Below are 12,265 nucleotides of genomic sequence, written 5' to 3' on the forward strand. Positions count from 1 at the left end.
CTGGCATCCTTGGGCTTTTTCTGTCACTCTCAGGCTCTCCTGGGCTGGGATTTTTGGCTGGAAACACATTCCCCTTGATGGGCAATGCTCATTTTTTGGTTCCTTTCAGGCTCGGCAGGTGCTGGAGAGGGAGTTCAACAACCTGCTGGCCCTGGGCACGGACCGGAGGCTGGATGATGTGAGTGCCAAACCTGCCCCTTGTCTCGTGTTCTTGGGGGAAGGACCTGGGGCTGTGGAGGGATGAGAAGCTCAACATGCCCTGGCCACATGTGCTGGGACCCCAAACCCCCCCTGCCCTGGGCTGGTCCCACAGGGATCGTGGGCAGCAGGGAAGGGGGGATCTGCCCCTCTGCCCCCTCGGGTGAGACCCCCCTGCAGAGCTGCCTCCAACCCTGGGAACAGCAGCAGGAGGAGGGGGAGCTGCTGGAGAGAGTCCAGAGGAGGCCACAGGGATGCTCCGAGGGCTGGAGCGTCTCCTCCATGACCCCACCATCCCCTGGGGTCTTTAGTGGGACCTGTGTGTTGATGTCTCCAAGGCACCTTTGCAGGCAGACTGGGGAGAAGGGACAGGCAAGCTGGAAAGGACAAAGCCTTGGGATAAATCCCTGGGACCCCGGGGAAGTCTCCTTGCCCTTGGCCCACAGCTTGACCACACGTGACCCTGGGCTGAGCTCAGCTGGTTGGGGCGTGGTGTCCGTGGAGTTCTGCCCGTTGAGTCCTTCACCCCCAAAGCTTCACCAGCTGCAGGATCAGTGTCCTGGGGTTGGGAAGTTCCTCCATCCCAAGGGAGTTGGACACAGGCATTGAGACCAACATCCACAGCTGGGATTAGCTGGGTGGGTTGAGCGTGGTGCCCACAACACCGAGCTCGTGGGTTCGGGTCGTTCACTGAAGGGTTGGATTCGATGGTCCCTGTGGGTCCTTCCAGCTCGGGATATTCCATGATTGTTCTACGGGTCGGGAGTCACCCAGGCCGGGCACACCCCCGTGGGGTCGAGGTCCCGTGCCCACGGTGTGCTCTGCTGTCCCTCAGGGCGATGACAAGACGTTCCGCCGGACGCCGTCGTGGCGGAAGCGCTTCCGCCCGCGGGACGTGCACAGCATCAACCTGCTGAGCGGCTCCGCAGAGACCCTCCCCGCCGGCTTCCGCGTCACCAGCCTCGTGCCACTGCCACCCCCCGCTGCCCCACCCAAGAAAATGCCCCCGGAAGGTGCGACAACCCCACAGGGTGCTCTGAGTCCCCAGGGGCTTGTGGGGAACGGGGGGAATGGGGAGGGGTGGGGAAGGGGAGGGAAAGGGGAAAGGGAAAGGGAAAAGGAAAGGGAAAGGGAGAAGGAAAGGACAGGAGAAGAGACAAGACAAGGGAGAGGGAAAGGAGAAAGGGAAAAGGAAAGGGAAAGGGAAAGGGAAAGGGAAAGGGAAAGGGAAAGGGAAAGGGAAAGGGAAAGGGAAAGGGAAAGGGAAAGGGAAAGGGAAAGGGAAAGGGAAAGGGAAAGGGAAAGGGAAAGGGAGAAGGAAAGGACAGGAGAAGAGACAAGACAAGGGAGAGGGAAAGGAGAAAGGGAAAGGGAAAGGGAAAAGGAAAGGGAAAGGGAAAGGGAAAGGGAAAGGGAAAGGGAAAGGGAAAGGGAAAGGGAAAGGGAAAGGGAAAGGGAAAGGGAAAGGGAAAGGGAAGGGAAAGGGAGAAGGAAAGGACAGGAGAAGAGACAAGACAAGGGAGAGGGAAAGGAGAAAGGGAAAGGGAAAAGGAAAAGGAAAGGGAAAGGGAGAAGGAAAGGACAGGAGAAGAGACAAGACAATAGGGAGAAGGAAAAGGGAAAGGGAAAGGCAGCGGGAGAGGAGAAAGGCTTCCTGCTCCCCCAAGATGCTCAGTCCAGGTGATCTCTGAGCCCCTGGCTGCTGTAAATGGTTTTTCCAGGAGGTTCTTTCATTCCTGTGTTATTTCTTGGTTTCAAACCACATGGACAAGGGAGGGGCTGGACTGGGGGGTGAAATGGGGCCGTGTCACCCTGGGTTTGGCGTCCAGGCCTGAGCCTGGTGGAGTAGCCCTGAGACTGTCAGGATGCAGCAGCCCAGCCTTGTCCCTCCTGCCCTTTGGAACCCTCCCCAAAGGGCCTGGATAAACCAACTCCATTTGCCCGAGGCTGGCAGGGCCTGCAGGGACCCTCTGGCTGCTCTGCTGCTGGAGTTGGGTGTTGTTCCTGAGCACACATGTCCCAGGCTCTGCTCCACCGCCACACAGCTCCTTCCTTCCATGTATCCTGGTCCCTTCCAGAGCTGTAGGGAGGCAGGAGCTCCAGCCTCTGTCCCTTGGGCCAGGCACCCTCGTCCCCCTGTCCCAAACCACGTGTCACATCCCTAGTGGAGCAGAGCTGGTGTCAGCAGGCTTGGAGATGCAGGGGGGAATGAAAACTGGACAGTTGTGCCTTCACCTCCCAGCTCTAAACCCCAGGCTCAGCTCTCCTCCTGCCTCCAGGTTGCCTCAAATGTCACAGTTTCCCATCCAGCAGTTTGGGTCAAACTTCTCTTCAACCTTTCCCACTCCATCCCTGGAAGCTGCAATTCCCACCTGGCTGAGGGCAGTGAAGCCTGGGACAGAATCCCACCCAGATACGGGGAGCTGCCCAGAAATAGGGATGGCAAGAGGTCACTTCCCAAATACCCTGGAGCTTTGGGAGCACCAGGGCTGGCCGAACACTCCCCTTCCTTTGGCCCTCGACATGTGGCTGCAGGGCACAGACTGCTGAGTGAACAGGGCGATTTTTGGGGGAGCTGAGGGCTGGCTGGAGCAGTCACCCATTGCTTTGCTCTTTGGCTCCCTCCCAGTTGGTGCCTCTGGGTCACCGAGGCTGGAGACCTCCACAGTGCGGACGTACTCGTGCTGAGGGTCAGCGAGATGGGAGCCTTGGCCCGGGTGAGTGTGAGGGGAGCGAGGCCTCGCAGCTGGGTGGGCACAGAGCAGAGCAGGAGGCCCAGCCCCAGCCAGGCAGGCTGGCTGCCTGCTCCAAGGTCTACCTGGCCATGGGGGACTGTGGAGAGCTCAGTGGTGGGGGAGCTGCTGCCTGAGGCTCTCGGGACCCCAAGGGGGTGTGGGAGGGATTCTCTGCATCCCAACCCCGGGCGCTCTGTCCATCCCTGGCTTGTCCGACTCTGCTGGGTACCCCCAGGGTGCAATTCTAGGTGGGAGGTGAGGGAAGGGTGGTCAAGCACTTTGAGAGGCTCCTGGGATCCCACTGTACCCGTGGGTTCGTGGTTCTCCTGTGCCAGGAGGATCATTGCCCGCTCCCACTGGGTTTGTTGGGGTCGAGCCACCCCTCTCACAGGGCCTCTCCCGCTCTGTTCCTCAGCACATCCCTGCTCTTGAGTGGCCCCGTGCTGGCTGCCTTTCAGGACAAGAGCCCAGCCCGTGCCTGTCCCTCGGCCCGACCCTCCAGAAGCTGCAGTTTCACTGCTCTGGACCGACCAGGACCTGTCCCTCCTGTTTGTGAACCTGCCGCTCCCCCCGTGGCTCCCACCCCCAGCCTGCCCACCCGCCCCTGCCCTCGCTGCTTGGGCTGGGGATGTGCTCCAGGGGCCATCCCAGCGCGGGGCCACCCCGTGGGGCCACAGAGACGCCCCAAAGAGCGGGCTGTGACCTTTGGGACCCTTTCTCCCGCCCGGGTCATGGTGCCAATCCCCCTGGGCCGACCCGCCCGAGCCCCGGGCGTGGGGATGCTGCTGCCCACAGGACTCGGAGCCAAGGCAGACTCAGGCTCGTGCCGGGCAGGGGCTGCCCCGGGGGCAGTGCCAGGGCCGGTGCTCTGTGTGGGGTGGGGCCGTGGGGGGTGAGGAGGGCGGTGACTGCCCAGGTGCTCATTTTGGTGCTGTGGGGTGCCCCCGGAGCGGGGGGGCCGTGCCTGCCTGACAGGGCTGCGTGGGAAGGGCTGGCACTGCCCACTCTGGCTCCGTGCCGGGACGGTGCCGGCACCCACGGGAGAGGGGGACCCTCCTTGGGGGCCCGGGGGGACGCACGGGAGCACCCAGAGCCCCCCCCGGAGACGTGCTCACCCATTCCCCTCCGGGTGCAGAGGAGATGCTCTCCCCTCCTGCCTCCAGGCTACAGGCGGGGATCAATCCAGGAGACTCTTAACTCTTCCCATTTCTCCCCCCTGTAGGGTAGGATCTCTTCGTCTCCTCATGCCACGTTTGCCTTGTGTGGCCCCTATTTCTGATGTGATATTTATTGATGGCTGGAATGACCTTATACTTATCATGTGCTGTCTGGAAGTGCAATATCTGAGAGGCTCTACAGTCACGGCGTCTTTTCGGTGTATTATTTGCCTAATACAGTATTAAATATTTTTTTAATTTGAAGAGTCAGTGAGCCCTTTATATCGATGCCCTATTTCTTTTGTCTTATTATTGGTACTGCATGGACTCCAAACCCTGGATCGGGTCAGGAAAGGATGTATGTGTGTTCCAATAAACAGGATTTTAAAACAGTACTGGGCTCGAGCCTTCTTTCTAGAGGCCAAATTAAAAATACCATGAATCTTTAGCCCCCTCAGGAGCCTTGGGGTACAGGGCTGAGCCCCAGTTGCTGGGGGTCTCAAACCACTGATTTAAAAGTGGCACAACCAGTTCCCACCTGAGTGACTGCACCAAGGTCCAGCTGGATTTTCTGATATGGAAAAACTCCAACCTGGGAATTGGGGCAGCCTGCACAAAGGGGAACAGCACTAAAGGAAAACCCCAAGCAGTCCAAACAAGAATGCCTTTATTAAAAAAAAAAATTCCAAATAAGTTAGCAAAAATAATAATTAAAAAAACCAAACCCCTAAATGGCAACTGCACACAGCGCTGAGTAGAAAAGGCAGGGCAGGCTCCGGGTCGGAGAGAGCCCTTGGTCAAGGAGCATCTGGGAAAAAACACCAGCAAAGCGAACCCAGCACACACATTGGCCCCCAAAACCCCCAAACTGGGGAGCAGAGCAGAGCCCGACGCCGAGGACTGGGCACTGCCAACATCCCACCTCTCCCCGGTCTCGTTCCCGGCCGGATCGGGCGGGAGCGTTCCGAGGGGAGCGGGGAGGAGGCGAGCGGTTCCAGCGCTGCCGGAGGGGTGACTGTGATTCCCGGCGGCCGGCCCCTTCCAGCGCCTCTCTCCCGGCCCCGGGAGTCCGTGCCGGCTCAGTTCTGGCCCCGCTCCTCCCGGAAGGTCGCGGCCGCGCCGTCCCCGGCGATGCTCTCCACGAGCGAGGACAGCGAGGGCAGATCGCGCTCCTCCGCCGCCTCCTCGGCCAGGAGGGGATCTGTGGGAGCAACGGGGGGGGTGACACCGCTGGGGACAGGCACCCCGAGCTGGGGGACAGCTCCCGGCTCCGCGGGGGACGGGGTTTAGTGGTGGTGCAGGTTGATGATCCTAAAGGTCTTCTCCGACCTGAATTTGCTGCTTCTGTTCCACAATTCTATGACCTTGTGGTCCCTCCCGTGGCCGGAGTGGGACCTGCTCCCAGCTCCCACCCTGGGGAAGGATGAGATAGCAACAAGGGGTGACATTTTTGGACAGTTTTTAGGTTTTATCCTCTGCTGGAAAACCAGATTTAAGTTTCTACCTTCTGGGGAAAATAACAGGTGGATTTGGTTGGCGGGGAGGGGGGGGAAGGTGTGTGTGGAAATAACTGTAATCATGGAAAAATGATCAGCAGCTGCAGAAGGGGAGTGGGGAGGGAAGGGGAGCCTGGGGCAGAGATGCTCAGAGATCCTCAGCAACAGTCACAGACCCTCAGCAACACTCAGAGATCCTCAGCAGTGCTCAGAGATCCCGAGGAATGCTCTGAGATCCTCAGCAACATTCAGAGATCCTCAGCAAGGCTCTGAGATCCCCAGGAATGCTCCGAGATCCTTGGGAATGCTCCGAGATCCTTGGGAATGCTCCGAGATCCCCAGGAATGCTCCGAGATCCTCAGGAATGCTCCGAGATCCTCAGGGATGCTCAGCACCACAGCCCTTTCTGGGATGGAGCTGCCTCTGCTCACTCTCATCCTTTTCCCCAGCCCTTTTTTTGGGAGGGATCCATCTATGATTGTCTTCATCCCTCTCCCTTTCCCCCCCGCCCGCCCTTTCTGGGATGGAGGAGACTCTGAGGATCCTCATTCCCCTCTGTTTCCCCAGCTCTTTAAGGGAGGGATCGAGGGATGCCCAGGGATGAGCCTTGCTGGGGGTGAAGCCACCAGGACCCCGGGCTGCTGCAGTGCAGCTTCTTGGCTCCCAGAATTTGGTGTCTCAGTGAAATCAGGGATTGGAGAAGCCTGAATTTGCTGAGAATTGAGCCAAGGAGGTGCTGGAGGATTTCTGAGCTCCCCCTTCTGCAGCAGTGGGGTGGGAGAGAAGGGTAAGGCTCCTTCCCTCCTTTGCTCCTCTGTCTGGGGGGGGTTGGCTCAGTGTTGTGTTGGGGTGTCCCCCACTGTCCCCACTCCCTCCAGAGCCCAGGGAGGCTGTGGGGTGGCACAGCCAGGTGAGGAGGACCTTCTTTACCTGCAGGGTTGGTGCCAAACTCCAGCTGGGTGCTCCACTCGGGGCTGCAGGACGAGCGGCCGGATCCGCACTCGCTGGTCGCCTGCGAGGGGTTGAGATGCCAACCATGGGTGTCACCTCCTCCAGCCCCAGCAGCCACCCCAAAACCACCCCAGGCTGCCCAGCCAGCTCAACAACACACCCCTGTGGAGGTGAGAACATCCCTCCACACCTGCAGAGCAGCCGGAGGAGCCAACAGTGCTCGTGACCCCCGGGATCCATCGGGGCTGGAAAACCTCCTTTTTGGGCCCTGGGCACAGAGAAACGGGGCCACCTGCTCACTGCGGGTCAAAAGGTGCCTCTTTACCCAGAGAAAGGACTGGAGATGCACAAATGGCCTTGGGCAAAACAGCTTTTTGCTGAAAATTGCCTTGTCAGGCCCACAAAAAGGGACGTCCTCGGGCCACCCCACGGGGGTCCCTGGAAAAGAGCTTTTGGCAGTTTGATTTGTGGGCTTGGGACTTGGTGGTTGTTTCCCAGAAAAGAGCTGACAGCCTGAGAAATGGGAGCTCAGAATGAACTTGTTTTGAAGTGTGTCTTTATCCAGGAGTGGATGCCAGCTCGGGTAAAACCCAAAATGGGACTTCTGGGAGCAACCCCAAGGGCCCAGCTCTTTGTAGCAGCCCCAGAAATGGCACTTGGGGTCCACGAGCTCATGGCAGCACAGGACAATTAATTAGCACTTGCCTTTATTTCCCACTCAAGCAGAAAATTCTTACATATATGATTTTTTCCCAAAAAAAATATTGGGTTTTGCATCCTCTGGGAGAAGGGGCAGCTCAGGACAGAAGTGACACAGTTTTGGACACCTTTGCAGGGACAGCCACCAAACCCCCCCAAACCCAAGTGGACCTTGGGAAGTGGAAATTGGATTCTGGCATCCAAGTGGATACTGAGAAGTCCTGAGAATGTGGAAGAGGATGGGACCTAAAAGCTTTTCCAGTCCTTTATTCAGCATTAAATGTTGGGTTACTGGTTCCTGCTGCTTTGGCCCTTAAATCCCTGAGTCTGAAGCAGGTGAATCTCTGGGAATCCCTGTCTTATAAAGTCCCTCTGTCTCTGTATCATCCATCTCTGTATCTGTCTGTATCTACATATACATCTATATATCTCTATTTTATCTATGACACTTATATCCATATCTACATTATCTATATACAAATTATCTATATCTATACATAATTTATCTCTATATTTATCTCTCTATATATCCATATATATCCATAACATTTATATGTATCTGTTATATATCTATGTAATCTATACCAATATTTATGTCACCTATATATATCATATACATGTATTTATATCATCTGTCTACAGATCTGTATCTCTGATCTCTACCTGTGTCATCTGTGCCTATAGCCCTCCATACCTTCCCATTTCCAAAGGCTCAGAGTGCACACCCAGCCCTCCCCCAGGAACCAGAGGGCAGCTGAAAATATCCCTCAAAGCGTTATTTTATTTTATTTACATTTTATGCTTCAATTTTTGCGGTTTATGTTTTTACTTAATTTTTATTTCTATATTTATTTTTCATGTTATGGATTTAACTATTTCACTCTGTGCTATTTTAATTTAGTTTGATTTAGTTTACTTTAGTGTTACTCGTTTCATTTTTGCCTGTGTGATTCCTCCCAGGCCCAGGCACGTGTCACTCACAAAGCAGTGGCCCCATTGTCCCTATAGAGAACAACCTCACAGAGAACAACCCCATAGAGCAATGTCCCCATAGACAATCAGTCCCCTATGGCATCACCCCATAGGGCATTGTCCCTATAGAGAACAACCCCATAGAGAATCACTCCCCTATGGCATTGCCCCCATAGGGCATTGTCCCTATAGAGAATAACCCCATAGAGAACAACCCCATAGAGCAATGTCCCCACAGAGCAATGTCCCCATAGACAATCAGTCCCCTATGGTATCACCCCAGAGGGCATTGTCCCTATAGAGAACAAGCCCATAGAGAACAATCCCATAGAGAACAACCCCATAGAGAGCAGTGTCCCCCCAGAGCAATGCCCCCAGAGAGAATCACTCCCCTATGGTATTGCCCCCATAGGGCATTGTTCCTATAGAGAACAACCCCACAGAGAACAACCCCACAGAGCAATGTCCCCACAGAGCAGTGTCCCCATAGAGAATCACTCCCCTATGGCATCACCCTCACAGGGCATTGTCCCCATAGAGCATAACCCTCACAGAGGGTCATCCCCATAGAACATCACCCCCATAGAGCAAATGTCCCCACAGAGCATCACTCCCCTATAGCAGTGTCACCCTGAAATGGCATCACCCCCATAAAGCACCATCCCATAGAGCATCAACCCCACAGTGTCACCCCCACAGGGCATCGTCCCCATAAGGCATCATCCTCACAGAGAGTCACCCCCACAGAACATCAGCCCCATAGAGCAATGTCCCCATAGAGCATCATTCCCCTACAGCATCACCCCCACACAGTGTCACCCCGAATGGCATCACCCCCACAGAGCACTGTCACCCTGAATGGCATCCCCCACATCAGGCATCACCCCCATAGAGGGTCACCCCTAAATGACGTCACCCCATAGAGCATCATCCCACAGAGCACTACTCCCCAGAGAGAGCCACCCCCATAGGGCATCACCTCCAGAGCATTGTCACCCCCATAGTGTAATCCCCACAGGGCATAACTTCCCAAGGGCATTGTCCCCATAGAGTATCAATCCCATATGGCATCACCCATGTAGAGTGTCACCCCCAAACAGTATCACCCCCATCAGGCATCACCCCCTTTGGGTAGATCCCGCATAGAGCATCACCCCACAGAGCATTGTCACCCCCACAGTGTCACCCCCATAGGGTACAACCTATATCCCCCATAGAGCATCACTCTCATAGAGCATCACCCCATGGGGCATCATCCCATAGGGCATCACCCCCACAGGGCAGTACCCACACAGAGCATCACCCCCATCCATGAGGCATCACCCCCATCCAGCAAAGCCCCATGAGGCATCACCCCATTGGGAAGTACCCCCATAGATCATCACCCCCATCCATCACCACCCCGTGGGGCATCACTTCATCCAGCAAAACCCCATGAGGCATCACCCCCACTGGGCAACACCCTTATAGACCATCACCCCACAGGGCATCACCCCATAGATCATCACCCCCACTGAGCAGTGCCACTATAGACCATCACCCCATAGATCATCACCCCACAGATCATCACTCCCATTAGGCAGTACCCCTATAGACCATCACCCCACAGGGTATCACCTTATCCAACAAAAGCTGATGAGGCATCACTGCCATTGGGCAGTACCCCTATAGACCATCACCCCATAGACCATCACCCCATTGGGCAGTACCCCTATAGAGCACCACCCCATCAATGGGGCATCCCCCCGGGCATCCCCCCCTCCCTTCCCACCCCGTTGGGCATCGCCCCCTGTGTGACCCCCCCGGCCCCGGGTGCCGCTCACCGCGGGCTGGGGGTGGAAGCGCAGCTCTCGCTGCTCCCGCTCCTGCTGGTTGAGGGAGCTGAGCAGGCTCTGCAGCCGCTCGATGTACTGGATGGCGCTGCGCAGGATCTCCACCTTGGGCAGCCGCTGGTTGGGGTTCAGGAGGGTGCTGCGCTTCAGCGCCTCGAACGCCTCGTTCACCTTCTTGAGCCGCCGCTTCTCCCGCAGCGTGGCCGCTCTGCGCCGGTCCATGGACACCGTCTTCCTCTTGCACACCTTGCAGGCCCAGGGCAGGCACTGCCCGGGGCAGTGCTCGCCCACCGAGTCCTTCTCCTCCAGAGCCGCCCTGCCCTCGGGGCACAGGGAGGCCTCGGCGCGCTCGGGGAATGCCGCCGGCTCATAGCGGGAGCCCAGGAAATTCTCCCCGTCGTAGAACCTCTGCTCTGGGAAGAAGTAAGGGTTGGTCTCAAAGAGCTCCATGGGCGCTCGGGGGTCTCCGGGACGTGTGTGCGGCTCGGGGACGGCTGTTCCCTCTCCCCACGCCAACTGCTCGGTGCCATTTAAACCCCGGCGCTGGCATTAAATCACGGAGATAAATATAGAAAACCTAAAGGAAACCTGAGCCCGGCCTAAGCTGCTGCCTCACATCAAAACTTGTCCATCTGATTTCATGTGCTCTCCCCACGGGGATTACAGTGCCCGGCGCTGGGGGGGCTGCGGGGGGGCTGGCATGGCGGGGGGGCAACTCGGCCACCCCCTGAATGAAGGCTTTGTGTGAGCCCCGGGTGCCAGCGGGGCCGGCGGCTGCAAGGAATGCCAGCTCCCCCCTGGAATTCCTGCCCCATCTGGTCCCTTCAGTTATGGTCGGACTGGGGGAGCCCACGGGGGCCGGGCACCTTCACCCCTTCATCCCCCTCATCCCTCCGTGTGCCCCTCAACCCCAGGGCACCCTGGGTCTGTGCTTTCCCTGCGGTCACATCTGACACTGGCACAGTATTCCCACTGCTCCACATTCCCACCTCCCGATCCCGCTCTGCCCCATGTTCCCCGTGGCCCCATCCCGCTGGTGCACGTAGCCCTGACCCCACTGCTGCTGCAGCCATGGGGAAGAGCAGGAATCCAGCCCCGAGAGGGATATCCCAGCACAGGGAGCACCCTGGGGTCCAGCCCAATCCCCAGGGCTGTCCCTGTGCCAGCTGCTGTCCCTGCTGCCTGTCCTGCAGGAATGGGGCAGGCAGGAGCAGGCAGGAGGTGCCAGGCCCAACCTTTCCTCCACCATGGGCTCCCTGAAGGTACCCGGCTGAGTCCCTTCATCCCATTTTTGTCACCAAATCCACACTTGTGGTTTCTCCCATGAACCAAAGTCAAAGGACACCTTCTCCCACGTGTCTCCAGCAGAGCCTGGCTGGGCTGGACCTCCTCCATCCTGCCTGCTCTCCTGCCCCAGCCTCTGTCCCTGTGGATAACCAAAGCCACAATGCCCTCCTGACACAGCCCTTTCCCAGAAAAGACACATTGCTCCCACATTCCCGATGGGGAAACTGAGGCACAACCGGTGGCAGTGGCAGCGTGGGTGGGATTTCAACCCACCCCCAACCCTTCCCAGCCAATTCCAACCACTTGACCACATCTCCAGCTTTATCTTTAATTCAGAGGGGATTTTTTTTTTCCATCAGGAACGTCAGAAACCGTCTCCCATCTCCTCCTATTCCTGCTCCAGGCCAGATTCCAGCTGAGGGATCGGTCAGTGGAAAGAATGTCAGCAAAGTGCAGGGCCAACCCTGCCGGGATTTTCCTTCCCCAAATCCCCCCTCCCTGGAGAGGCTGTGCCACAGCACATTCCCTGTGCCTGCCACCAGCACCCTTGCTCACTTTGGGTTGACTTCTGGACTTTTTGGAACCCACCACGATACTTTTCTCCCTCTGAAGTGACTTTTTTGGGTCTAGGAGGTTTACGACACTCCCTCACCCTGATTCCAGCTCTCCTGGGGTCCCAGCCCTGGAGTTTTGCTGTCCCTGTGGCTTTAACATCTGTGAAAGTCTGCACCAAGGAAAGCAGGACCCACAGCCTCAAGGTTCACCCTTGGCACAGCCTCTGGGCTCCTCGGGGTCAATCAAACCCCAAAATCCTCCAGAAGGAAAGAAATCGGAGCATCAGCTTGGGCCCTGCCTGAGGGAAAAGCACTGAAATGGTTGGGAAGAGTCAGGATTCATCCCTGAGAGTGAGCAGAGGAGCCCATGGAAGGTGTGAAAAT

General features: G+C 57.2%; 2 protein-coding genes across 6 annotated transcripts in view; one reads left to right on the forward strand and one right to left on the reverse strand.

Moving 5' to 3' along the window:
- PPFIA4 (PTPRF interacting protein alpha 4) overlaps positions 1–4,485 on the forward strand; it is a 65,533-nt gene extending 61,048 nt beyond the window's left edge. For 4 of the 5 annotated variants that reach the window (XM_032710707.1, XM_032710710.1, XM_032710711.1 and 1 more), the window contains 4 exons: positions 110–178; positions 1,034–1,211; positions 2,828–2,915; positions 3,349–4,485. In XM_032710707.1, the coding sequence (XP_032566598.1) occupies positions 110–178; positions 1,034–1,211; positions 2,828–2,886 (306 nt within the window). In that variant the 3' untranslated portion in view covers positions 2,887–2,915; positions 3,349–4,485. The remainder of the gene's footprint in view (positions 1–109; positions 179–1,033; positions 1,212–2,827; positions 2,916–3,348) is intronic. The other variant, XM_032710708.1, reaches the window with a different exon arrangement.
- A 684-nt stretch (positions 4,486–5,169) lies between these two features.
- Positions 5,170–10,490, reverse strand: MYOG (myogenin). Its single transcript, XM_032710657.1, has 3 exons — positions 10,032–10,490; positions 6,517–6,598; positions 5,170–5,291 (listed from the first exon to the last, which is right to left on the reverse strand). The coding sequence occupies exons 1-3, from the start codon at positions 10,488–10,490 to the stop codon at positions 5,170–5,172; spliced, it is 663 nt and encodes a 220-aa protein (XP_032566548.1).
- Between the last annotated feature and the right edge of the window lie 1,775 nt (positions 10,491–12,265).

The sequence above is a fragment of the Chiroxiphia lanceolata genome, chromosome 25 (genome assembly GCF_009829145.1).
Source record: "Chiroxiphia lanceolata isolate bChiLan1 chromosome 25, bChiLan1.pri, whole genome shotgun sequence".
Classification (NCBI taxonomy): Eukaryota; Metazoa; Chordata; class Aves; order Passeriformes; family Pipridae; genus Chiroxiphia; species Chiroxiphia lanceolata.

What these genes read in the sequence shown, in the direction of transcription:
- MYOG (XM_032710657.1), bottom strand. Translation starts at nt 10,490, where the DNA reads ATGGAGCTCTTTGAGACCAACCCTTACTTCTTCCCAGAGCAGAGGTTC. An exon ending in GCTTCCACCCCCAGCCCGCG is followed by an intron (nt 6,599 to 10,031) that starts GTGAGCGGCACC and finishes AACCCCTCGCAG; the next exon opens with GCGACCAGCGAGTGCGGATC. An exon ending in GTTTGGCACCAACCCTGCAG is followed by an intron (nt 5,292 to 6,516) that starts GTAAAGAAGGTC and finishes TTGCTCCCACAG; the next exon opens with ATCCCCTCCTGGCCGAGGAG.